At 40.8% G+C, this 25,169-nt stretch overlaps 1 protein-coding gene across 2 annotated transcripts in view; it reads right to left on the reverse strand.

The window, feature by feature from the left end:
- adcy7 (adenylate cyclase 7) overlaps positions 1-24,757 on the reverse strand; it is a 53,023-nt gene extending 28,266 nt beyond the window's left edge. The window contains exons 1-2 of one of the 2 annotated variants that reach the window (XM_084360625.1): positions 24,606-24,757; positions 311-1,057 (exon numbers count right to left, since the gene is read on the reverse strand). In XM_084360625.1, the coding sequence (XP_084216751.1) occupies positions 311-475 (165 nt within the window). In that variant the 5' untranslated portion in view covers positions 476-1,057; positions 24,606-24,757. The remainder of the gene's footprint in view (positions 1-310; positions 1,058-24,605) is intronic. The other variant, XM_084360626.1, reaches the window with a different exon arrangement.
- Between the last annotated feature and the right edge of the window lie 412 nt (positions 24,758-25,169).

A 25,169-nucleotide genomic window follows, 5' to 3' on the forward strand; every position in this document is an offset into this window, starting at 1 on the left:
CAAAAGTGTCACTCCCTCCTGATTTGTTAATGTTGTTTACCAGCTTAAAGAAGGGTTGATCTAAAGTCCAATAATACACCATCTGTTAAAACAAGTTGTATAAAAAAGATTATTTGATGTTTAAAGTCTGCAGAAAATAATGAATGTGCTTGAGAACTACTGATCGATGGCAAATCGTTTCACTGCCTCAATGGCTGCTGACTAGTGGGGTAATGTTACACACATTAACAGTCTAATGTGCAGGTTTTGAGTTACAGTTTCATAAATTTTTTGTACAGTGAGGAAAACACAGAGAACACAGAAGACTCACCAGTTGTAGGGCAAAGAAGAGGATGAGAAGGATTCCACAGGCAAGCATGGAGAGGCCCAGCAGGAGCACAAGTGGCTGATACTGGCTGACGCAAGAGAATTTGCGGTACAGTGCCTCATTTTTCAGCTCCTGGTCGTTCAACAGGTACTTCCCCTTGGCTGGCATGGCTCACACTTCTCAAAGAGGCATATCAGGTGTTAACAAGGAGCCCCAGAGAGCAGGAGTGTGTGTCTCCACAACTTTTGTGTGTTTGAGTGGGCCAGAAGTTTTCTGAAGAAGTCCACAGTTCTAGATCTGTTAGGATCTTATTGCTAACTCATGATGCTCAAGTGAAACTTGTGTTTTTCCTTCGGCGTGGCATCTTGAATGTTGTTGCTTTTCTCACAGCTCTGTCGTAGCTCTCTCCACTAGTCGTCCTCTCTCTCTCTCTCTCTTTCGCTTGATTCTCTCCTCTTCGCTAGTCCTTTTGTGTCTTCTATCCTCTGTCTGGTGTTGGCAGGCAGACCCGCTTCATCCTTTGCCAGCTACTGTGTTGCTCCCTTCAGTGGGTTTGAGTAATAAGCCTGGGGCTGGGAGACACAGAGGGGGAGGGGAAGGGAGGGGATTTTAAGAAAGGGGAGGAGAGGGATACAGAGGAAGAGCAGGAGGAAAACAGGAGCTGATGAGGGCAGCAACAAAGGTCATCAGCGATCCCGCCAGGTTTCAGGATGTAACGAAGTGGTGAGTGTGATGTCTGCTGCTCCACTCCTTCAGGGGCACATAAAAAAAATACAAAAAAAGACAAACATTTTAACAAGGTTTGGTGGCAGACTTTGGTGAGTAGCATTTTACCATAATATTACAATATTTTTACATGCATATGCAACAAGACATTTGGCTGAACTAATTTTAGAGGAACCTGGCTCCCAAAAAAGGCTGAATGTTATTGGGATCCTCATGTGACTCACTGGGAACATAAATATCCGGATCTCTCAATGAGCACATGCTTAATCATACCTCCACAATTTCCACAATTTCCACAATCCAGAAAGCCCAATCTTGTTGTACCCCTGGCTCAGTTTGGCCAGAACTTTCGTAGAAAGCAGCCTTAATGATGGGCCGCACTAATGAGAGCAGTTGATTTGGAGTCATTTATTAAACAACACAATGTCATAGAATGAACCTCTATACAGCCACAGACCACTTTATTATCTCCAACTGAATTAACAAACAAGATAGGTCCACTGCCAGTGGGCCATCAGGATACAAGTAGGCATTATAAGATTTTAATTTCACTACAAGAGAGAACTGATGTTCTCTGCAATTACGTAGAAAAATATGTGTGTATATTGGCTCGCCAAAATGAGCTGGAAAAATTCTGCGCAAGTCCAATCTTGTGCAAACCCCTACTGTAAACATAAAACCAAACAGGCAATATGAGTATTTTATTCTCTCTGTCTTAGACCAATAAAACGTCTGCTTGCTGGGTGAGGGACCATGCCATATTTACATTACAGAGTCTGAGAGAAGATGCTAGGAAAGCTCTGTCAAAACACACCATGAACGTCTCTTCAAACAATTAGAGACCCTTTGGCCGAACTGCAAGCAAAACCAACAATTACAGCATACAGTCCACTGACACCACAGTCTGACAGGAGAGGCAGGAGCAGTGCAGCTGAGGTGCATTATGCTGATAAATAAATCCTACTACAATTCTTATTAAAATGCTGATATTGTAAATTATATGGCTTAAAGACTAGAAGAGATAATTTACATGTAACTGTGTTGTTCTGACTTTCAAGGGCTGCATGTATTCATTTGGAACAGAGGATGAACTTCGCACCGCTGTCAATAGAAACCTCATTTCCTCCTGTTCCTAATATCGCTGTATGCAGTTTGTGTAAGACACGGCTTCATGTTTGACCCTCACATAGCAACAGCAACAGATGCTACATGTCATAAAAAAAGGAAATAGAAGAGAAAAAGAACAAGACATACAAACAAACACCTGTTGCATTGTGTCTAAGTGAACAGTCAGCCGCAATGCTTACATCTCGTCGTGACAAAATGCTTTGCCACTGTGAGCAGTGTCATGACTGACCAGTTAGCAGTTTACAACCACTTTTAACTTTCCCTTTCACTGCTGCTGCTGGACAGAACAGCATCCAGCCGGCTCTCCCCAACCTCACATAATACACCAGCAGTACTCTGAGGGCAGTAAAAGCAAGAGGGGTAGCAGGGAGGTAAAACAAAACATGTACGGCTGGTGGGGGGATTGTGTCCTCTTCTTGCATCAATAAGAACCAGCTGACCTGGAAGAAGGGAACCCTGAGTAGATGTTTACTGGATGTCACACTGGGGGAATCAATTTAATCCACATACCAGGGCTGGGCAACATGGCCTCAATATATTTATGCTATATCATGATGCACAAGACACGTCTCGATATTTTGAAATCTTCTAAAAAGCACTTAGCACTAAAAAAATCAAATATCACAATATTTTTGACCAAATAGCTTGATGTTTGTTGATAGTTAGAGTTACAGTTAGTTAGACAGACAGTTTAGTTTCGGCACATTGAGCAGTTAAAACCACAGCAGGGACAGTCCCGACAGTATGTGTCTCCTACAGTGGACTACTTTTCTACAGACCACGGGATGCTGCTCCTCCTTTCTATCTGATAATCTACCTTCTTACTTAGAAGAAACTATATGAGGAAGTAAAATGAAGTAAAAAAGGAACCATCGGCTGTTTCTTTCAGTTCGATTGCTCTCAGAGGTGTTTTTCCAGTTGCTCGTGTCGCAATGAACAAATGTCTGCATTTTTATTGTTTCCTCGAAACTCTCTAGCACATAAATCAAACAGTAAGTGACAAGACTGAACATGACCAGGAAACAAGCTGGAGTGAAATCATCGACCGACGCCATGCTTCAAACCTGCCCTGCTTCAGACTTGCCCTGCTCCATTTTTTCCTCCATCACTGACCACAAAAACGAAAGGCAGTGAAAAGTTTAACAAAATGTTTCTAAATCGATGACTGAGGTCAAATGACTCAGAGACTTGAGCCTTGAAAGTGTCAGTTTCGTCTTTCGACAGCCATTTGACACTGCGAGAACTCTCATTTACCAGATGTTAAAGCTCCTGGCCCTGATGGTGCTTTTTATGCTCCAACTCTAAAGTTACCATGGCAGAAAAGCCAGCACCATCAGACCTGTGGTTGTGCTGCAGCGCTGAGCTGGGAGAACAGGGAGACAGGGATGTACGCTTCAATAGAGCCGAGTCTCTCAGCAAGCGCTGATGAATAGCTGAAACTGTGCTGAATTGACTGCCAGGGTCTTTTGCTATGAAAGCTTGGCAATTGGGGGAATCACATAGCAGCCTTGTAAATCTTGCGTCACTGAATCCTGGAACAGCAGCCATACAGAACCAACTAACGTCACTGCGTGCTTGCTGCTGGGGCGCAGGAACATACAGGTGCTTGTGTCAAAGAAAAGAGGAGGCGAAGTGTAAAAGAGACTGGGAGTTCTGTGTGTGTGTGTGTGTGTGTGTGTGTGTGTGTGTGTGTGTGTGTTTTGTAGACAGCTTCCGAAAAACGACAACGTGATTATGGTAAGCATGGAAACCCCGCTGGGTGGGCTCTCTTTACACTGGGGGAGCAAGTTTTATCAGATGTGGTAATTATGTTTTCATTTTTTGGCATCTTGTTTAACTAACTCAACAAGCACTGTTGTACCACATCTGATTACTGGAAGTCATTTTGTACAATTTCTCAATTGACATGAAAAAATAAAAAATGTGTACTGCACTGAACTGTTAACCTTAATAAATCCAGAGACTAATAATTTGAATATAATTGCTGTTTATACTATATTAATATATGGTAACCCTGGGACGATCACAAGCATGCAAAAGCAGTCCGTGGAGCAGCAGAGTGACATGTTTTGCCTTCCTGGAAGGCACCAGACAATGCCAGATGCCAAACAGGAAGCAAAGCAATTGGAAGAGATCTGTCAAGCAGCTTGTTAAAATGCAGTCATCAATTGCTTGGATGGTGAAAGATTTGTACTGTTTTGGGTCTGTGCTTTAGGATATTGATTTGAAACGAAACTATGAGGTTAAAGTGCTGACTTTCTGTCCGAACGGTCATTACTTATCATGAATTAATTCAAATTTTCCTCAAATCTGTGCCTGATTGAAGGCTTCCATGAAATTTAAATTTAAAGGAAGGAAGCATGAAAAGTTCCTCATTCAATCTGGAAATGCTGAGGTTGAATGTTGCCGGGGGATGGACGATCCATTTCCTTTATGCCATGTTATTATCTCATAGGTAATAAACTAATCTTATCTAAAAAATCTAGTCCAGACCTTCACCAAACCCAATTCAAAGCCTTTTCAGGGTGAGCAAACAGGCAAGTCTCTCTCCTAAGCAATTCACTCTGGTTTTATGGCCGTCTTTGTGTTGGCATTCAATAAGCTTAGACAAAAAAGGGACAAAGAGTGACCTCCGTAAGAGAAAACAGTGAGCCACATTTCTCAGCCCATGCTCGACAGATCCAGGGTTAGAGACGGTGTGAGTAAAGGTCAGTTAGACCATAGGAACCAGACTCACAGGCATCGGCTGTAGAGCTGGCTTGCTAACATTTAAACATTCAAGTCAACAAACACTGAAATAAGCCTTTTGGTCCCTCCTTTAAATATAGCCGATGGCTGTGTACCAAAAGAGCGTTCAATTCGCGTTGAACCAATTCATGAGACAGGTTAATCTCTGGTTGTCCATACTAGAAAAGACTCCACTCTGCAGTGTACTTTGATAGCCAAACTTTTATGCAAAACAATAGAAATACACAGACTTGGATTAGACACTTACTAAATATAGCTAATTTCAGTTTCAGTTCTCTATGTATGCTGGTTCCTGCTGACTCACCCACATGCTGGTTCTCTTGTTTTTTATCTATCTTTGTTTAACGCTGAACTTTAATTTAAAAGATGGTCATTCAATAATTTATCTTAAGGAACTGAAGTTTAAATGGTATAACTGACCAGCTCTGGCTTTTTATATAACAAATATTAATATTTGCCATGATATAATCAGTTAATTAACAAAACTAAATTGCCCAGTGTTATTTTCTGTATGTACATGGGACAACTTCTATCCCAGTCAGAATTTGGATTGGGGGGTAGGCGACCCAAGTAATCCTGCAGGCTCATAAGCAGAGTCTTTCCATAAACAGATGACTGATGCATGCACAGCAATGCACGGGGCAGATTAGATTAGGACTCCTGTCCTTTCCCCATCTCCCCTCCTCTTTCCTCCCAGTACTGTCTACTGGTATTGAATTAGCCGCATTCACCCAAAGGAGCTGCTGAAACATAACAATATTAACAGGATGCTATCTCAGCACTGATTCAAGCTTCAAATGCCATTGCTTATAATAAATAAAGGAAGTACAAGCAAGAGCACCACATGCTCGGAAGCTGGCCATTACTGCTCAAGTGTTTCACATTTACTTCCACAAATTGGAGCCATGTCGCACCGCCACAAGTGAAACCATCAATTTTGCTGCTTGACACAAACAGCAGTCCAAAGAGGGGTTTATTGATTTAAAGATACATAGAATTTAGATCTAAACATATCAGCTGTGGGGCAAATCCAATATTGAAAGAGCATTCATTAAATTAGTCTACATCATTTCCTTCTCATATGCTGTTTGAGTTTGAAAACACCTGCACACTCATACAGGAAAAATGCTGTTTATCAGTCCACCAACTCATCCTTAGCATAATGTCAGTATAGTCATACAAAAGGTCTTATTCAACATACCCAGTTAAAAGGGACACTTTGCACTTACAACCAGCTCTTTATCAGTCTTCACAATGTTGATACTGTATGCAAATGTACACGCAAAAAGCCCTGCAACTCTTTGCCAGCAAAGGGCAGTTATATCAACTACAGATCGTACTTTTGTACCTGATCAAATATGAATCACGATCCTGTTCATTGTCTGTTTCTCACCTGAAACCTATTAGTGTTTAGATGTAATACGATATGTTTGTTACCTACTGTCCCCCATAGTGTTTCCTGTTTCAAAACGGACGCCAAGGCAAAACCAAGCACCACCCAGTTCATAGTATGTCACCCATCAGCTGGATTGTTTATTGGGCGGGTGCAGCGCAGTGCATTCTGGTTGTTGTAGGTTTTCCACTTTATAAGCCAAAGGTAACACCATAGCCCTTTATCTCCGTTTTCTGTGGTCACGTATCACCAATTTTCAGGAAACATTTTTCTCTCCAGCTGTGAGATGCTTCATTAAAAAAAAGAAAAAAAGAATATAGATTATCTGTTGGCAAGAGGCAACGCAATATGATGTAACAACTGCTTCAAGGGGAAGTCTCTCTTCTCCTACGCATACAACCCTGACTAGAAACAAAAACAAAAAAAAGAATGTACTGTTAATCTCTGACCCTTTAACATGCTGTTGTGAGAGTGTGTACGTCCTCTTTTTTTAGTACTGAATTAACATTAAGTATTGACCAAAAAAAGTAACACGTTCTCTATACATTTTGTTGGATATTGTCACTTTTTATCGAGCTCAGTTCCACAGTATCTTTGTTGGTGCTATGACCTTTAGCATATATAAAATATGTATAATGCACACACACAGATGAGCTACATGGAATGTTTTATTTCCGATTGTTTGATGTTTTTTCCTAAAGATACATAATTTGGAAACAAACTTGAGAAGAAAACCAGGGTGGAAAGTATGTGCCTCAGTGAGAGAGACCATTGTTTCCAGCTGGTGTAGCCAGCCACATCCACATTTCGGGTTTCATAACTGGATTCGCTCCATCCTGAAACTGTGAAGGCAGTAGGGCCCCTCTATATGCCTGGCCCCTTCCACCAACAATAAGAAAACCATAATTACCCCTTAGTACGCCAGTCGGCTTACTACCACCACTGCCATTCAAACAGCAAACCTCAACATCTGCAAGCAGCACAGCACAGTGCTGTTTACACAGCTAAACAAAACCTAGCGTAGATATCACACAGAGCTGCTGAAACAGAAACGGGTGGCAGCTTCAGATCAGCCTGATGATGGTAATTTTCCAGGCTGCCATAAAGCCCTGGCTGCTGACAGGGCCATCTGGTGCATGTTTTCTAAAATCTAATGTCATAACTAGAGTTGTTTAACTGTGTTCATGATTCATACTGTACATGCACCTATATAACTGCAATGTTTGACCTTTACTGATAAACAGCAAGATGAAATTCCGATAAGCAACACAAGCTAATACGTGGAAAATCAATGAGGTTTACACTGCAGTGTACAACTACAGAGATTTATGTGTCAGCCTCATGCTGATAAGAGAGGGTCTTTGATGCTACAGAAGCAAGGATTAAAGTATTCCCCACATGCAATTATCAGGCATTAGAGGGACTCATATTCCATGATGGTCGTCCTTATTACAACACATTCTCTGTTATCTTTGGGAAATACTGACAATGGAGGCCAGACCAGGAATCAGCAACAAAGCGGGGCTTGAGCTATAGGAAAATCCCTGCTCTGCTGTAATAGTTTGACCTGCAAGCCAATTCCTCTTCTTGTGTGTGTGTTGCTCTTTCTCACCACCACACCCTCAACTGTCAGCTGTGATGTCTGATCTGCATCCTGTGGCACGTTCACTGAACGATGTAACCCTTTCATGGAATCACAAGAGAGAGATGTTTCTGGCATAATAACAAACATGTTTCTTTGTGAAATCACTTGGGCTCATTTCCAGAATCTTTAACAGTAACATCTGACTCGCATGTAGCTGACTTACTCATATCAAACATGCAAAGAAAGTTAAGCATATAAAATAAAGCTTCAGCGGAACCATTTACGACATCAAATACGTCACAACCTCATTGTGTCCACATGTTCCATGTCTTTAAATATATTTCAGATTTGCAATATTAGCTCATGAATGTTTGTACAGCAGGGTGAGGTCTTGTTCCATATCAAAAGCAAATTACGTTTAATGGGGCCTTGACAGCAGTGATTTACACACCACATTGACAATGGACTTACATAATATCTATTACACAATATCACAAGAAAAATGGGAGGCTACCAATCGGCTTTCAGATAAAATGTATGTGTATGCGCTGTGTACCTTGTTTTTCCATTAGGCATACTAAAGACTGAAAGACTAGAAACAAATCAAATATTACACACATGTTTTGATATATCAAAAAACATATTTTGATAGTTTCAAAACTAGTTTGTTGAGGTCTGTACCAAACAAACACATTTTCTTACATCTGGAGAACGAGATTTGTAAGCCGGAGCATCACTCAGTCTTACTGTAGTCGCACTACAGTACTTCATTATAATGCTGTTTTGTCACAAATTGCGATTGCAATTTGGATATTGCACTTGGCCATGTTGGGATCATATAAATTAACTCTTCCTGCATAGCCAGTATGTTCTCAAAACAATGTCTATTTAAAGTTAAATCTAATGTTTGAAACATGCAACTATAAGTTTTACATGATTTTTTTTCAGTATTTGGTCTGTTGGCTCTGTGATGAGAGCCTTATTATAATCACTGTTCCAACAAAAGTTGTGCCTTTGTTTCACGATGGAAAAATTCCAATAACATTTCTACAGTAATAATGTTGAACATGTTTTACCCCTGCCTCCTCACAGACAACACTGATGAAGAAATTATCTTTGGTGCAATATTATGCCAAATACTCACTTATGTCTTCTGCAAACACATGAATAAACAATTCAGACATTAATTGCTCAGTTTTCCAGCTTTTTTCATGCATTGTTTGTTCCACAAGCCCCATTAAATTATTATGGTTATACCCCTTTTGTATTTTCAAATACTCTCATCTCAGGAAGGTGTAAGAATATTGAGCACGCCACCAAGAATATTGAGATTTAGATAACAATTAGCTTGTACATGGTTCAGACACAGGTCTTTGATGTAAACGTTTTTTTAAGTTATACACATATGTTTATTTGTTCATCACGGTATGAGTTAATGAGCCCTGTGAATGTAGAAAGATATGTTGACTGTGCTTGAAGACCATATTCCCTCACCAATGGCTTTAAGAAAAAAAATCTTCACACCGTCAAGTAAGTAATTCAAAGTCAGGCAAGCTGGCAATCGTACATGGATCCGACAAATAGCTATAGTACAACCTACTGAAGATGTAGTCTATTCTAGACTGGTCCCTGGCATGAGACCGCTAAGACCCTCAATTCCCACACAGCTTTTACTGGAACACAAAACAGCAACTCTCATACCGGCCGATCTGATGCTCAAATACAGCGGTGCATTAGTATGACATTAGACTAAAGCTTTTAGATTGAGGGGATTAAAATTCCCTGGGTGAGTCCATGCGCAGACTGTGACTTCATCTCCAGCAATATTTAATTCTTGTGTTTGGATAAATCAAATCATGTCGCTATGATGGTGTTCCAACTCCCAGCTACATGTCATGCTCTCTCCTCTCATCCTGCAGTCTTTCAAGGTCTCCAAAAGATGCATTGCAAATAGAGCGACATAATGTTATGGAAATCAAAGCTGGTTTGGGTTTAAAACAGGATTTTCATTGTTTGCCTCTCACAAGGCCATATCAGTCCTCTTTTAGCAAAAGCAACACATTCCAGTTAAATCCCCAGAGTATCCAGATAACAAAGATTAATATTTGAGATTCTGATTAGATTTCTAATTGAAAATTCACAGCGCTCAAATGACCACATTGAATAAGGTGTACTTAGAAATATGTTGCTTTGCATTTGAACAGCATATCCAAGGACAGGTAAGAGCCACAGCTAAAGGAAAGGACATTTCAAAAGGATAAAAACTCTGATCAAAGAGTTATGGGGGATTATAACAACCCATCCGGAAATGTTATGAAGTTCACTTAATTTAAAGTCTTGCATTCAGCCTTAAAGAAAATGAAAAAGAAAAGAAAGTTCAAAACATGGCCTTGATTAACATAAAAAGGACCAACAGGGCTGACAGTATACAGTTGCAGTTGTATTGCTTAGAATGAAGCATGAGGATATGAACATTTCAACGTGCTACTGTGGACACATGAAGGCACTTACTTGTCACTGCAATCTGACCTTTGACAAAAACATCACAAAAGACTATGGATGCGAAATCTAGGCTTTTTCCACAATATAAATTTGGTTTTATTATTAAGAAAAACGTTTAATATTTGAGTTCAATATCTGCCAAATGTAGTGCATCACAACTATGTTCTGGGTTTTTTGGCAGCCTGTGACACTACGCATACTGAAGGTTGGCAAACAATGGATTTAGTCATGGTATACAGTATGTGTATGCTAATGTACCAGGCAAGTGTCACCTAGGAAATTGAAAAAATGGTTAAAGTAGAACAGAAAATCTTCTAACTATACGTCAGAATCAAGCATAAGGTAGTCAAAGATTGGGTTAGACATGAATTATGCAACTCATAAAAGACAGAAACAGAATATATAAGCACTTGAGACCTTCTGGAGACAAGGGTGAGAAAAATATAAGTAAAAATAAGTACAGAGACTGTTCGCTGATGACAAGAAACACTTGGAATTTATTCTTGCCAAAGAAAATTAGTACTGACTGACGAGCTGCATTAACTGTGCAAATGCCCAATTTTTTAATTTTCCCTAAATCGATTATTTTGAGTGCATAAAGAGTACATTTATGCAGAACAGTATAACATTAAAGAAATATGTTAAAGTTTGTTATGGTGGGGTTAAATTCATTTCAAACTCAACAAATTAGAATCTTGGCCAACCACTGCCTGCTCTTTAGCTAGTGCTACCTTAACCTTGTATTCAGTGGCAGTCTATCTACAGTTTATAGACTTGAGACTTAAATAAACTTATTCTTGGATTCTGTGGTCACCATCTACTCGCCTGAACCTGCTCCTTACTCATGTGTGGCAGTTTTTTCCCCAGTACATCTTATTTTCTTTGCAACAGCTGTTGCAGAACTTTGTTGATGGGAAGCCAGGAAGGATGCACTACACATGTTGTTAGTCAAAGTATCTGTGTGCAGAGGAGGGGGAATCTGTGGGGAGTAGCATGAGGCTCTGTGCATGTAACTGGTCATGTACTTTTCTTGCTCCTTCCTTGCCTGACTATGGTCATTTGTACCATGCGTAGACAGCGCTGATAGCCATGTTACTACTCTGAGCTTTGAGTATGAGTTTTAAGCCCTCATCCATCTTTGTACCTGCCAATATGTTATGACATTGGGCGTGCATGCAGGGAGGAGTCAGACTGTCTGCATTGGCTAACAGCTGCCTGGCTCTGGCTCAAACATATGGACCAATGCTTGTTGTCAAACACACCCTGTCGACACACCCTCACGCATACTTACATACACTACACCATCCAGCCAAAGCCAAACGACAAGAGTTGAGCACAGGACTGATCGTCGCCAACAGTGCTATTACAGGAGGAGTAAGGTGGGGTGAGGTGACAGGGCATTGGGCAACGCTCTCCCATTCCTCAAAAAACTACTGATAAGTTGCCCTTGGGTATATGCCAGGCACTTGTAACCCAAGTGCCCAGCAGATTTGCTCAGGAGCCATCAGTATAAAACTGATAGGTGGTACAGTGGCTCAGTGATTAGCAGTGTTACATCACAGTGTCTGTTTCTTTTCAGGCCAAAAGACCAGCACGTTAGGCATTAGGTATTAGGAATACTCCTCTTATTAGCCTGCTGGACTCCATGGGTAGGTAGAAGAGATTTTCCCCTTCGAGATAAGTAAAACATTTTAAACTGTTTGTGTTTTAACATTTAAGAATACTTAATACTTTGCCTTTGCACAAGGTTGATGGAGTAACTCCTTGGTGTACATGTGTAGAATTACATGAATAGCTGTGCTAAAAAAAAAAAAAAAAGTGTAACAGGGAAAAGAAATGCTGACTGTATGTGCTATAAGCGCTGCATGGCATGGCACATTGTGCTAAGCCTTCAATTACAGCTGTGCAGCAGCAGAGAGGTCAGACAGTGGGAGTGACGCAGAAGGAGCACAGAGGGATCTCATTACCTCAAATGCCTCCGGGGAGCTATGGATGACTGAAGTGGATGGAGCCTGAGGATTTAACTAATAGCATCCTTGTCTCCTTACCGTCTTCATTAGCACTCATACCATTTGTGTACTGCCTTTTCATACGACTGACATCCAACTTGTGAGAACAGCTTTAGTTGAGCCCCTTTCCTCCTCCTCATGGCTCTGCCTTCTCCAATGGCACACTACTCTTAGTGACTCAATGGAGGCCTTGTCTGTGGCAGCCTTACGGTATGGAGCGCAGCTAGAGTTACACATTTTGTAAAAAGCCAACCCTTATGTTTTGCCACTGCGGGCCAAGGAATGTGCAGGAAAGCATCACTGTTGAACAGAGTCACAGTTAGGAATGTCTGCATGCAGCAGCACCCTTCCTGGGGTTTCTGTGGCCGAGTGGGAAGAAGAGTTTTTGGCTCAAAGGAACTGGCTTGAGATGACTGGAGTTTCACTGCAGCCCCTCCCAAACGTGAGTCACATTCTCACTCTGTGCTGCATATAGAAAAGCTCATCCAGGTGTGAAGAGCTCATCCTGTGTGTTGGCGGGTATGATCCCAACCAGAACTAAAAAGGATGATTCTCTCTGTACATTTAACAAGGACAAAGGGCAGTTAAAAGAAGTAATGGCTAGTTTTCAGATGTAGCTTTTGGAAAGAGGTATAACACTCCTTTAACTCCTTAAAATAATGCTGATCCCACCTGTAGCCTAACTGGGTTTCAAATTTCAAGTCCTCTTTTAATACAACTTTGATGCATTGACTAAGCACTGGCTTCTTAGTCCAATTTTTAGTCCTGTATATTAATATTATTTCTTTTTTTATCAGTTATTGACTTTAAAGATAAGTGTAGCCAGTCTCTGTCGAGCTCAGCTAGCCTGCCCTCGTCTCTCAGTAAAAGCCCATTTATTCCTAATGAAGACGTCTTTGTTAAGAAAAAAGTCACAAACGTACCCTCATTAAAAAAAAAAAAAAGATAATAAATAAATAATAATTTTAAAACAGCTTGGCACAGTGGCTTTTAGCAAGTGTTACTCAGACAGCAGGAAGCAGTGCATTTAAGGACTAAGCTACACCGGTCTTCGGATACAGATAACACTTGTTCGCAAAATCAATTCACTGTCGGTTTTGGTCTTTTTACAGGATTTGTCAGCAAGAAAAATACAGAATATCACCAGAGTTGTCCTTTAATTCATATACAGTTCATTTTATACTGTATCTGATTAGGTTAAAGTTTCTATGCACCTCCTTATACGTACACATCTTTGAACGACTGAGATAAAAAAAATACTGCTGAACCAAGTGCAACCACCAACAACAGAGACCATGTTACTCAAATTAAGCAACAGAGGAATTAAAGAAAAAGGCATAATTGAGGGACTGATCGTTGTCTACCTTTCTTTTACAAAGGCTTTACTTCAAATCACTTGAAGGAGCAGCTTTAAGTATCCGGCACAATCATCTTAGAAGACGCTGGGATTTTTTTAAATTACTAAAACCACCAATATCATTGTTCTTAACCTCCCAAATCATCACTGCACCACTTTGCATTGAGACACACTTTCTTGCATCACAAGGTTTCATTTCAGGCTTTATCTGAAAGAGGAACACAAAGAGCTTTTTTGGTCAATATTAATGTTAGCTGTCAGCAATCATTGACTGACTGACATCTAACTGTCAATTAATCTATAGGCGAGTACACCATGTTTTGAAGCTCAGAAGTTTCAGAGTATTGTAAATTAGCCGACAGCACTGAGACAAAGACATTTTTCCACAAGTTCTACAATTCTATCCCTCCTACTCTTTCGCAGTATTCACCTTTCTACTTTCCTCTGTGTTTCTCTCCTCGTTTCTCCAAATCTGAATGCGTTTCTACAGAGGTCTGACGTCAAGCAAGCGCAAAGGTTTTCACTGCTCCGAGAGATCTCTTGAGTGAAGGCCGACCGTACCCTGTGACATTCAGTCGACCGCACACCATCTCACTTCCTTGGCGACCGTGACTCATTTCCCTAACAACGCTGCAAGGACAGCTTAATAAAAAGGGAACCTGCAGCCACTGCACAATTAGTCACAGATGGATGCTGTTATGAAAGCAACTGCAGGTTTTAAGTTATGTCAGGACAAACACTGATTGAGTTAAGATAGACAAGCACAGGACACATGGTTTCTGCTCCTCTAACAAACAGTAAGTGTTCCTAAGTGGCCTCGGTACATAACACACATCATTTCGACTCAGCAAAAACTTTTTTGTAAGAAAGGATAACATTACAGGATGGGCTGGCTAACCATTATTCATTAATGGAATAGCATCCTTTTGATTCTGCGACATGTGAGCCTAAAGCTTTGGGTGGCTCCACTGGACCACTGCATCTCAAATGGTGACAGCAGTGGCCCTTGTGAACAGCCTCACAAAGGATACAGTGAGTGGAAGTATATGTGTGTGTGTGTGTGTGTGTGTTATGTGACACACTAACAGAAACCAGATCTTATAAGGACAGTGGTTACCATAGCAAGGTCAAAAGGGTAACATCGGCAAAATGAGGAGGTGAATCCTTTCGTTTGAGTTTTTTGTGAACCATTGTATTTATTTTATTAGAATTTTGTCTATGATGTTTAACTGTAGCATCTGGGGTTAATGACATGGCATTGTTTTAGACCCTCTCCAAAGATTTCAACTCATCTGATAACCTTAAAATACTATACAGCACCACTCCCACAAATTATCCTCAATCAGAGTGAGACTACCCGACATCCATGAATATTCCTCCGTGTTGTGGTTGTAGTATAACTGGTGCAACAGGTAGATTTGAGGGTATGATAGTTGCACCATTGCAGTCTCCAGTAATTACTAGCTACATAAGCTAGCTAACGAGTCCATCGTCTCAGGCGGAGCCAGCAGCACAGGCTTTTGTTCAGTTGTTATTTTTGACTGCTTTGGTTGTTTGTTAGACATTTTACGGTTCGTGGAAGTGCTTCTTGCTTGCTTCAAATGAAACTTAGATTGCCCTGCCTTTGAAAGATAAACAACTTTGTAAGATTAACAATCCAACCTTGTTTTCCTGCTATGCAGTATATATAAAATGGGCCCAATTTAGTTTGTTTTTAACCTGATTCTGACTTAAGTCTTGAACTCTGCTTCTACCGAGTTCAATCCAATACTAATCAACCTAAATCTAAATATGTATCTGGCAAATTGAAATATCAGCATTCTCAATTCAAGCATCGTTATTTTTCAATATGGTCCTAGTTAAAACTACAAAGTTGATCATCTTAAATTATTGAATGAAAGTTTAAATCAAATGTTGAATTTGACTCCTGAAATCGATGCAATCAGCTATAGACATCTAACTCTAATAGCTGATATGAGCAGCCACCAGCAACTTTTGTCATTTTAACCAGAAGTGGTCTGCGCAGGCTAAAAGTGAGAAGCTGTTAGCTGAATGCTTGTAAACTGTTTCTTGCTGTTATAAGAGTATTACCATTTGAGTAGAAAATCAGGCAAGTGAATGAGATATTACAAGGAACTCTAAAATGTGAGACATTAATGTGTAATTAAGTGTATTTTGTCAAAGTCAATCACTGGTGCCACCAAATAATTTTTCACATTGACATTGTGGCATGCATTGCTTGCACCAGCAGGTTGAGGTGGACAACACTAACACACAAGTTAAATAAAGAAAGGACTGTGCTTTTGGTTGGAGCCAGTACCGATCCATTGACATATCCGGCATCCGCCATAATACCGTTCCCTAGGGTCAGCTCGGGACATCCCTAAATACATTTGAAATTGTGTCTAATGCAGTTTGAATTGTGGAGCCACACTTCCATCCTCTGTCCAGTTACATATCTCCCTTTTATCTAAGGGTCTCAGCACCTCCACTGTATTTATTGGACTGGTTGCCTACGAGAGAGCCAATCCTGGCCAATCACTCATTAACCAGCTGAACACAATGACCGGCTTGTTGAAGCAGCAAAGTGCCGCAAGCCTCCACATGAAAAAGCAAATGTACCCACTATATAATTATAAACCTCCTTATCAAGATCTACATGAGAAGCTGACCTTTAAGCCTAAATGTAGATTTAATGAAAGACCAACTATTATTAAAAATGTCTTCAAAAATTAACACTCACCAAAAGTCCATTAAAATGTTCAAATTGCAAAGATTCTTAATGCCTGAGAGCTGTTTACCTTCTGCTCTGCAAATTCCACCTCTCTCTTTAGTGTCCTCAGTTACTAATGTCTTTCACAGGTAAACTGTTTTTCAGCTCTAAAGTGAGTTCTGCAAACTCTGCGTCTCAATGGCACTTCTCCAGATGGGGTGCTCTCAAAGGCATTACATAATGTCCTTGAACCACTGCAAGTACAAAAAAACACTGAAATTGAAATGGGGAAAAAGGAGAGAGAGAGAGAGAGCAAGACACCCACACATCTGCACCATCCACACTCAAAACGAGCATTCGCAGGAGGCATGCATCGGCTCATACTGGCTGCAGGGTATTCCAACATTCGACACAGCATTCGATCTGGAAGTGAGCCATGCAAGGTTATTTCATACGCATCCATGTGGCTCAAAGCATTTTACGGTCAACACATTATCTCATCGCAGTGCATTATAGGCATACTGTGAGAGATTTAAGAGTCTGAATGTATGATTGAATGTATCTTTTCGGTTATAAATAAATGATTCACTTTTAGTGTGTACTTACCTTGAAAACCATTTTATCACCAAACTGCTGAAAGCAGACTGTTATTAGTGTTTTCACAAAGGAGCTGGGGGCGGGGAAGGTGCTCAGGAAATTGAACTATTCAACAGACAACAGGGTGAAGTGGCATTTCTCTAATGGCACTCCAAAGCATCCTATCTCAGCAGCAGTGATCCTCTCCAAACAGCAGAAGTAAAAGAGGGCATGGCCTTTTATGGCCCCTGAAGACCTTTCCCAAGCAACATACATTAGCAGCAAGTGAACAAGTGTGACTGAAAATTAAAGGTTACGTGATGTCAATAGTGTACAGGACGTATACATTGTACAATGTATACAGATAGGTTGCTATAGCGCTACAATGTTTTGTTGCATGCATACGTCTAACAAACCTCAAAGAGGGAAACTAATAATGTCACATCAGGGATCATTGATTTACATCTTCTCATAGACAATGTAGTTTTTTTCATATTTTTTTTCAAGCTCACACACTTGATGATGAAAATGCCACTATAGATTCAACTATGCAGTTTCTCCGGACTCGCTCACTCATAAGAATATAACCAGAGGCACTTGTACTCACAAGGTAGTACATTCAGCCAAAATGTGTTGTATGGTGTGTTTGAAATGTCACCATAGAAACAAACACTCGCAAAGTACAATTATTGGTGTAGCAATGCAGGTAGACTATGTTAGATTTTCCTAAAATTATTATTTTTACTGCGTTCTTGGCGTTTCTGGGTGTCAACAATACTGGAGGAAGATAGTTGATTGTTGAGTCTCATTCCCAGGCTGTGAAGTACGGACACTTTAGGTTGGTGAGCCACCAGTTTGGCCAGTTTGGGTTGGAGAGCCACAAACCCAAAGCGTCAGTATTTGATGACCTGGGAATGAGACTCAACAATCAACTATCTTTCTCTAGAATCACTTAAGGCACCCTTGAATGGTATATTTACAAACAGCAACTGACAAATCCTGCAAAAGCATGCCTTTAATAAATGTAAGCTTGCACAATGATGTGATTTTAATGTTGATGTTAAGATAATCTTGCAGATTTTGTCAGTGAAAGTCAGATTTCCCATGGAATAACTAAATATTTTACTGCGGGGTGCCGGTTTTGTGATTAAAGAGCAGAAGAACCATAATCATGTGTATCACACACACTGCAGCAAGCTAATACACTGGCATTTTTGTGGTGGCGGGCACACACGAAGACATTTGGGATCAGAAAGAAGAGTGAGTGAGGAACTGGTAACAAGCATGGCTCTCCTAATCCTCTTTAAAACCAGTGTTCTTTGGGGAGGCCTGGCAGTCTAGGTGTTAAGGTGCCGACCATGAACCGCAAGTCCCCAAATATATTGCCAAGAGCAGATTGGCTGAACATCCTGTGGTCACCATGTTACAGTGAGTGATGATTCACAATCTTAACTATAATCACAATAATAAGCACATTTTCATACAATAAATAAAAGTAAAAGGAGTATATCATATTCTGGTGTATATCAGGTTACAACTGAACAAACCCTGAACTTAACGATTATTAAAAGTTACATCCAGTTGTAGGTCGACTTGTGACAGTGAAACTGGACCAATGTAATAGTGCCTATAAAAAAATGACAGTTCCTGTAATAATCCTATTTATCATCCACGTGTTACTGTGGATTTTTTTTAATGACAATTACTGTTTCCAGGCACAATACTGAAACAGATTTGAACAATCATAAATATTCTCTTCTACCACATTTTGTTCAATGCAGCCAAAGGTCAAGCTTAAATGTATTTAAAAACACGACTTTTGTCAGACCTGTAAAAAAAAAGATACAAAAAGTTGTCGCCCCAGTAACCTAATGGTGACGGATCAGAAGGGAACGAACCCTCCTAAAGGGTTTTACTGACACAATGAGGAGAGAGAAGTTTTAACAGTCAAATACTTCTCCTCTTATTAACCTAGTGAACTGTTGAAGCTATGTCTCCCTCTACATTTTTACGACTAACCAACCATCCATCCATCCCATCTCTGCTGATTTGTGTTATATTAGGAGGAGACTTCACATGCTAGGGCTGCCACTAGCAATTATTTTCATCATCAGATAATGTGGAATCATATTTTTATGACATTAAATGTCAGAGGGCACCCCAGTAGCTCGATTGGCAAAGTGTGCGCCCCATGTACAAAGGCTGCGTCACTGTCGCAGCGGGCTGGAATCCAACCTTTGCTGCATGTCATGCCCCCTCTCGCTTCCCCAATCTCAACAAAGCCTCCATAAGCTTTAAAGCTGGTGTTTGATATTTTTGCTATTAATTGTCTTTCAATCGACTTAACAATTAATCGCTGCATTTGTTTTTAGTTTAGATCCATCCATCGTCTATTGGACAGTCAGCTTGTGTTGTCTGTCGAGTTTTCTCGCACACAGTCTTTCCTCCATTAGTTGTGATTTTATGGAGCTCAAGTTGCTGATTTTAACAGCATGAACTTGCGTGGTTGCAAACTAACAAAGAATCTCGTCTTTCGTGTGTCAAGAGGTTCAAGTAGAAAAAATAAGCATTCAATATAAAGAAAAATAAGAACATCTGCTCAGATTCCACGGGACAGTTTTTAAAAGAGAGTATCGAGTATCCCGCAGGTTTGATGACGTCAATGACAGAAACCTTTGAACCTTGAGTGACTTTAGAGAACCGTGTCCCAGTGGCATCCTGCTCATATTCGTTACTTCTCTACAGTGCAGAGGCTTCCTACGATTTCACAGCACAATATGGGGGAAATCCTGGGAGTGAGAGATGGAGAGAGGCATCAACCAAGTAAAGGTCATCTCCACCCTTCACTTTAGCCTCACACGAGATGAGGTTAGCTTCACTTTAAATAGATCAAACGAGCCTAAGCAGAGTAAAAACAATCCAGACAATTTGGTGGAAATGAATCACTGACCAACGATCTTGTGAACAATGTTTTTGCTCAGTTTTTCTACCTATATTTACATCCTTGCTACATGTTTTCAAAAGTGCAATATTCTGTCAGAAACCATTTAGAGGTGACGCTTAAGCTAAAAGTGGACCACTCCGTTTTCTTAACAACTGAACTACGGCATGGAAAAATCAATTTGTACAGGTAACGTCATTTTTTTCTATGTTAAGTTTGATGCCTCTCTTAATATGCATGAAAATACGCAGCACAGGAAAGGACAAAGAGAACTAGCATTTGCACGGCAAAGGCTGTGCCGAAGAAGGATTAGTGCTGATCTCTGGCTGGAAGCACCAGAGTCGGAGTTAATGAGTCCGATTAGTCCCCAGTGAGTGTTCGGGGATTAGCACACTGTCCACCAAGAGGAACCCTTTTCAATTCAAGCCTGAGGAGGAGCGAGTGAGCGAGCGAGAGAGAGAGAGAGAGAGAGAGAGAGAGAGTGGATGAGTGGATGAGAGAAAGTAAGGGTGAAAGATGAGAGACAAAGAGAGAGAAGATGGGAGAGAGGGGAGAAATTGGTGAAATCATCAGCTTTATGAGTGGCCAGGAGCATTTGCAAAACATCATGGGGTCTAATGACAACAGAAAATTCCTATTATGTGAGCAATCGTGCTTCTGTGTGTGTGGGCTTGTGCTTACAGACGACAAAGCTGGACGGCATTTCTCTACTGACAGAGATAGGAAGGAAGTCTTTAGCAGCAAGAGAGAGAGGTACAGTGGGTTTATCCTGATAGATCGCACAAAACAATTCTTCAAAAACGCTGCTGTTTGGGAAGTGGTGGGTGGCGTTCACTGCAGTGTTTACTGCACAAATCAGATATTTACTCATGCTTTTCTGTGATGGCATAACCATTATAACAAAAAAAGAGAAGATGGCTTGCTGCAGCAGAGCATGAAAGATACTGAAAGCATTACAAGAAGACAGCGTGCGTATCTGTCTGCCTGATAGATGCTGTCAACTGTAGTTCTGAAGAAAAACCTGCAACAAGTCACATTCACGTTTCCTGTGGAGGTTCCCCATATTTCCTGTCAAGGTCACCGTCATTATCAAGCACAGACCGAAACTATGTATGTACTGAATGCATATGTGTTAGCACAATATGTGTGTGTATTTACTGGGTAAACCACACAGATCAGCAGCGCTCTCTTTAGCACCAGTGACAACAAATTTGACCACTAATGGGTTTGTTTTGTATAATTGCAACAAAACTCACGAGGAGTCAAACTAAACAGACCCAACACTACTTCTTCTTTCATTGGTTCAGAAGAGAAAAGCACCTGTTAGTCAGCAACCATGGCCAAAGCTTGGTCAGATAAACAGTCCACCCATACAGATGCCTATTAGTCCACAAAAGCCGAAATGATCTGATTCACTTTGTCCCAGGGAATCATTGTTTTACTCAGGATGGGACATTGCAGTGCAGGCAGTTAATATGTAATCTGAAAATTAAAGATTCTCTAAAATTAATGCTTGGTTTTGGACAGCTCTTGAAAGTACTTAAACCTCACTTTGGGAACCACCGCTTTACATGGTCAGCTGAGGCTGCATGACAGAGGAAAAAAGAAACACAAAACAACTCTACCACCGATCATTAAGAGACTCGTCACAAAACAACGATGAGGATACTAGACTCTGCCGTCACTCTCAACGCAGAACTGGGCTTTTTCGTTTGTTTGTGTGTGTGTGTTTGTGTGTGTGTGCGTGCGTGCGTGCGCCTGTGTGTGCATCTCTGCTGCGCAACCCCCAACAGACAGTCCCTGTCCAGATCCAACAAGCTGTAAAATTATTATAATAACATGCACAATCACAACAAGCTTCCCATCATGTCAGAATGAGATACATCGCCGCATCACAATGGATAATTGCACACCAATGGAAAATGCCAATGTATGTGTCACAATTCAGATTACAGCTTTTCTAGGAAAGGGCCTAGGCATTGCAGCAGCGCAGCGATCCGCTGAACCAAGAATCTAACCCCAGCCTACTGTAGTGCCGCTCTGTCATCCTATGTACCTATTATACTCAAACTAATGAGCTCCATATCTCAAAATCAATGCCTTGTTTGCCTTCTCGCTTAATTTTTAACCCTATGCACTTTTGTTCAGACACATTTGTGACATACATGTGATGTGAACCCTGGTAACCCCATAGACTACGTCCCTTTACTAGGACAGGATTGACAAAGGGATTAGTGGCGTAATCATCCAAATGATACATACCCCCCACACATGCCATAGCTGTCATCCTTATGCAGATGGTGAGTCCAAACATACCGATGTGCACTGTATTATAGTGGCAAGAATGCATTTCTCATCTAATCCCCGGGTTTACACATTTTTCACTCTTCTATTCTTTCCGAACATAAAAGAGTCCACAGAGCAAACAACCAGAGCTATTAGGCTTGAACAAACAGCTTTAATCAGCAGAACTGCATTTTCAAGTGAAGAAACACATGGCATGCAATGTTAAACCTCATGACTTCCTTTCATCCAGTGTCTAAACTACATGTCAATGTTGGGAAGGGTCCACTTTACAACCCCAGCTCAGGAAAAGTTGCAGCCAAGGAGCAGCATAAAACAAATCCAGTTGAGTTTTTTTATATGCATTTTGGCCTTTCATGTACATATAAAAGGGCATTTTATGTCACTGAAAATAGACCTTCCAGGGTGGAGATATTCAGAAACTCTGGCTTGAGTGAAATTTTGGGAGACTATAATGCAGACAATCACGTCCACTTCACTAACTGGGCCTTATCAGTGTAAGTAGCACCATTGGCAAACATGAGTTGGTGTTTTGTGTTATTCACCAATGTAATGGATGTTATTGCCTACAATTCAAAGACACAAATGGTAAAATATATAAAAGGAAACTAAAAGTATGGATTTAGTTGAAGCTAAAATATTGTATTGTGGAATTGTGATGCGAGTGGCTCAATAATTCGACAATTAGACATGCAGGTTAATTGTCTGCATAGTTTATGTATGGTTGTTCGGCAAAATCCAACGATTATAATATCTTTCTGTTGGTTGAATTGACACTGATAATATATTTACCTTCAAGCTAGCCATAAAAATGGCTCCCAACACCCACTTTAAAGTGCTGCAATAAATAACAGAATACCAGACATTTCAGGACGATTTCTTCAAAGCAAAGTAGCTCGAACAAAAGTTGTTGACAGTGAGGTCTGTGGATTTTCCACAGTAATTTATCAGCACTGTGGATGCCATTAACAAAATTCAATTCAAACCTGTTTATTGGGATTGCGGCAGAAATCTGAGAACTGGACGTTGGAAAATCTGGGCAGACATTCCTCTTTTTTTTTTCCAAATCAGGTGAACTGGCCATTTAAGTTTAATGATCCTTTACTTTGGCTTCATTAAAAGCAGCTGACTTTGCATTCCCACTTCATCTCATGGCACAGCTCCACAGTTCAAGTAACAGCTCAGCGGTTATAAATCCAAGTCAAACAAAAGTTGACTTTAAAAACCATCTGCGAAGCGAGGACTGAAGGAAATGCCAGTGAGGTACCAGCTCGAGACTGGAACTTTTATAGTCCAACGGTCTTTCTATTGTTCAAAATCTCTTGTTTTATGTGGCAGTTTCTAGAAAACACATTAAAATGACTGGTGACTCTGAAATGAGAGGGTACAGGCGCTCAGGCAGAAGCGCTTGTCCAGTTAAATCACATGAGCATAGTGTTCTTGGGAGAGATAAACTCTCTCAAGTCAGCATCTTAGCAGCAGCACTTCTACATACTTTTTTTTTTTTTTTTTTAAATCATTTCCTGTGCTCAAAATATTTTGGGGTCAGGCTTAGTAGGAGGGACACCAAGTCAACAACAAAAGATAAGATGAGCAAGATGACTGGTAGGCTAGATTTCACTGCAAACAAAAGAAAAAAGACTGAGCATTGACTGGGTGAACTAACGCAAACTCATCATCCCCGCATAGGAAACACCAGCATAGCTTCACTTATAGTCTGCTGAATCAGGGATCATTTCTAGGACTCTTTTTTTTTAGGAGACGCACATTTGTGATTCATAAGAAACTGACACACCGGTGAAGACAGAGGGGATTAATTGGGAGAGGGTTTCAGCTCAGACTTCTCAAAGTTAAGCCCCCTATGTAGCAACTGTAAACGAGGATGTGTCACGAAATTAACTGTGAGGCTCACGGTGAAATGGCAGATCAATTGAGGTGAGTCAAACAGCCTCTTTAGCTAACTGTTTGGTTACAGCTAGCTTAAGAAGTAACCCGAAGACTCTCGACAGCAGCGGGACTGTGGGTGACATGAGCAGCCCAGGTGAAAACAGCGGCATGAAAATGCTGTAAAATATCGAACAATTAAAAAAAAAAAAATGTTATTAAATGTTAAATTGCTTTAATCTTCGACCCAAGTCTCAGGCTCTTGACATAGGTGGAAACTTTTGAACGGAGGAGCCCGTCTTCAAAAACGTCTTTTGTCTCAAACGGAGCAACAATTAACCTTTTTTCCTCGAGCTGCCCGCAGGCTTTCACGGCTGACAAGTTTCATCACGAGCCATTTATTTTTTCTAGTAAACAAACTTTCAGTCTTACCTGAGCTGGGGTTTTTTTTCTTTAATCAGGTCCAGCGTGGATAAGATCCACGCAGAGGAGCTGTGCGGTGCAGGCTGGGAGCGCGTGTTGTGGTCCCCCCGTGCTCCTCTCACCAACTGTCAGTCCGCGCGCTGCTCCGAGCGAAGACGCCCCTCCTCCATCTCTGTCAAACACACACGCGCGCCTACCAACGCTCTCACGCACGTTTTTTTTTTGTTTGTTTGGGTTTTTTTTTACATTTGCACCGTCACGTCACGTTAAATGTGGCATTATTTGGACTTTAAAGACAAGAGGAAGGAAAAGCAAGAACACATCTCAACAGGCAGGGTTTTAAATTGTACTGTTTTTATTGCATGAATTGTAAATAGCTGCAGAGAAACAACGTTTCAGATGAGTACAGTTGGGTTTGAAGCCTTCCTGCAGTGAAGAGAAATGGTCAGTGGACATTCAAAGATGGCACGGCTAACTTTGTTCACCTTTCTCCTCAGTCAGTCTACCACAAGACCGGCGCTTATATACTGCATTTAAACCGCAACTGTAGCACTGAGGAACAGGGAGGTGGTG

The sequence above is a fragment of the Pagrus pagrus genome (genome assembly GCF_965226575.1).
Source record: "Pagrus pagrus genome assembly, chromosome: 1".
NCBI lineage: Eukaryota > Metazoa > Chordata > Actinopteri > Spariformes > Sparidae > Pagrus > Pagrus pagrus.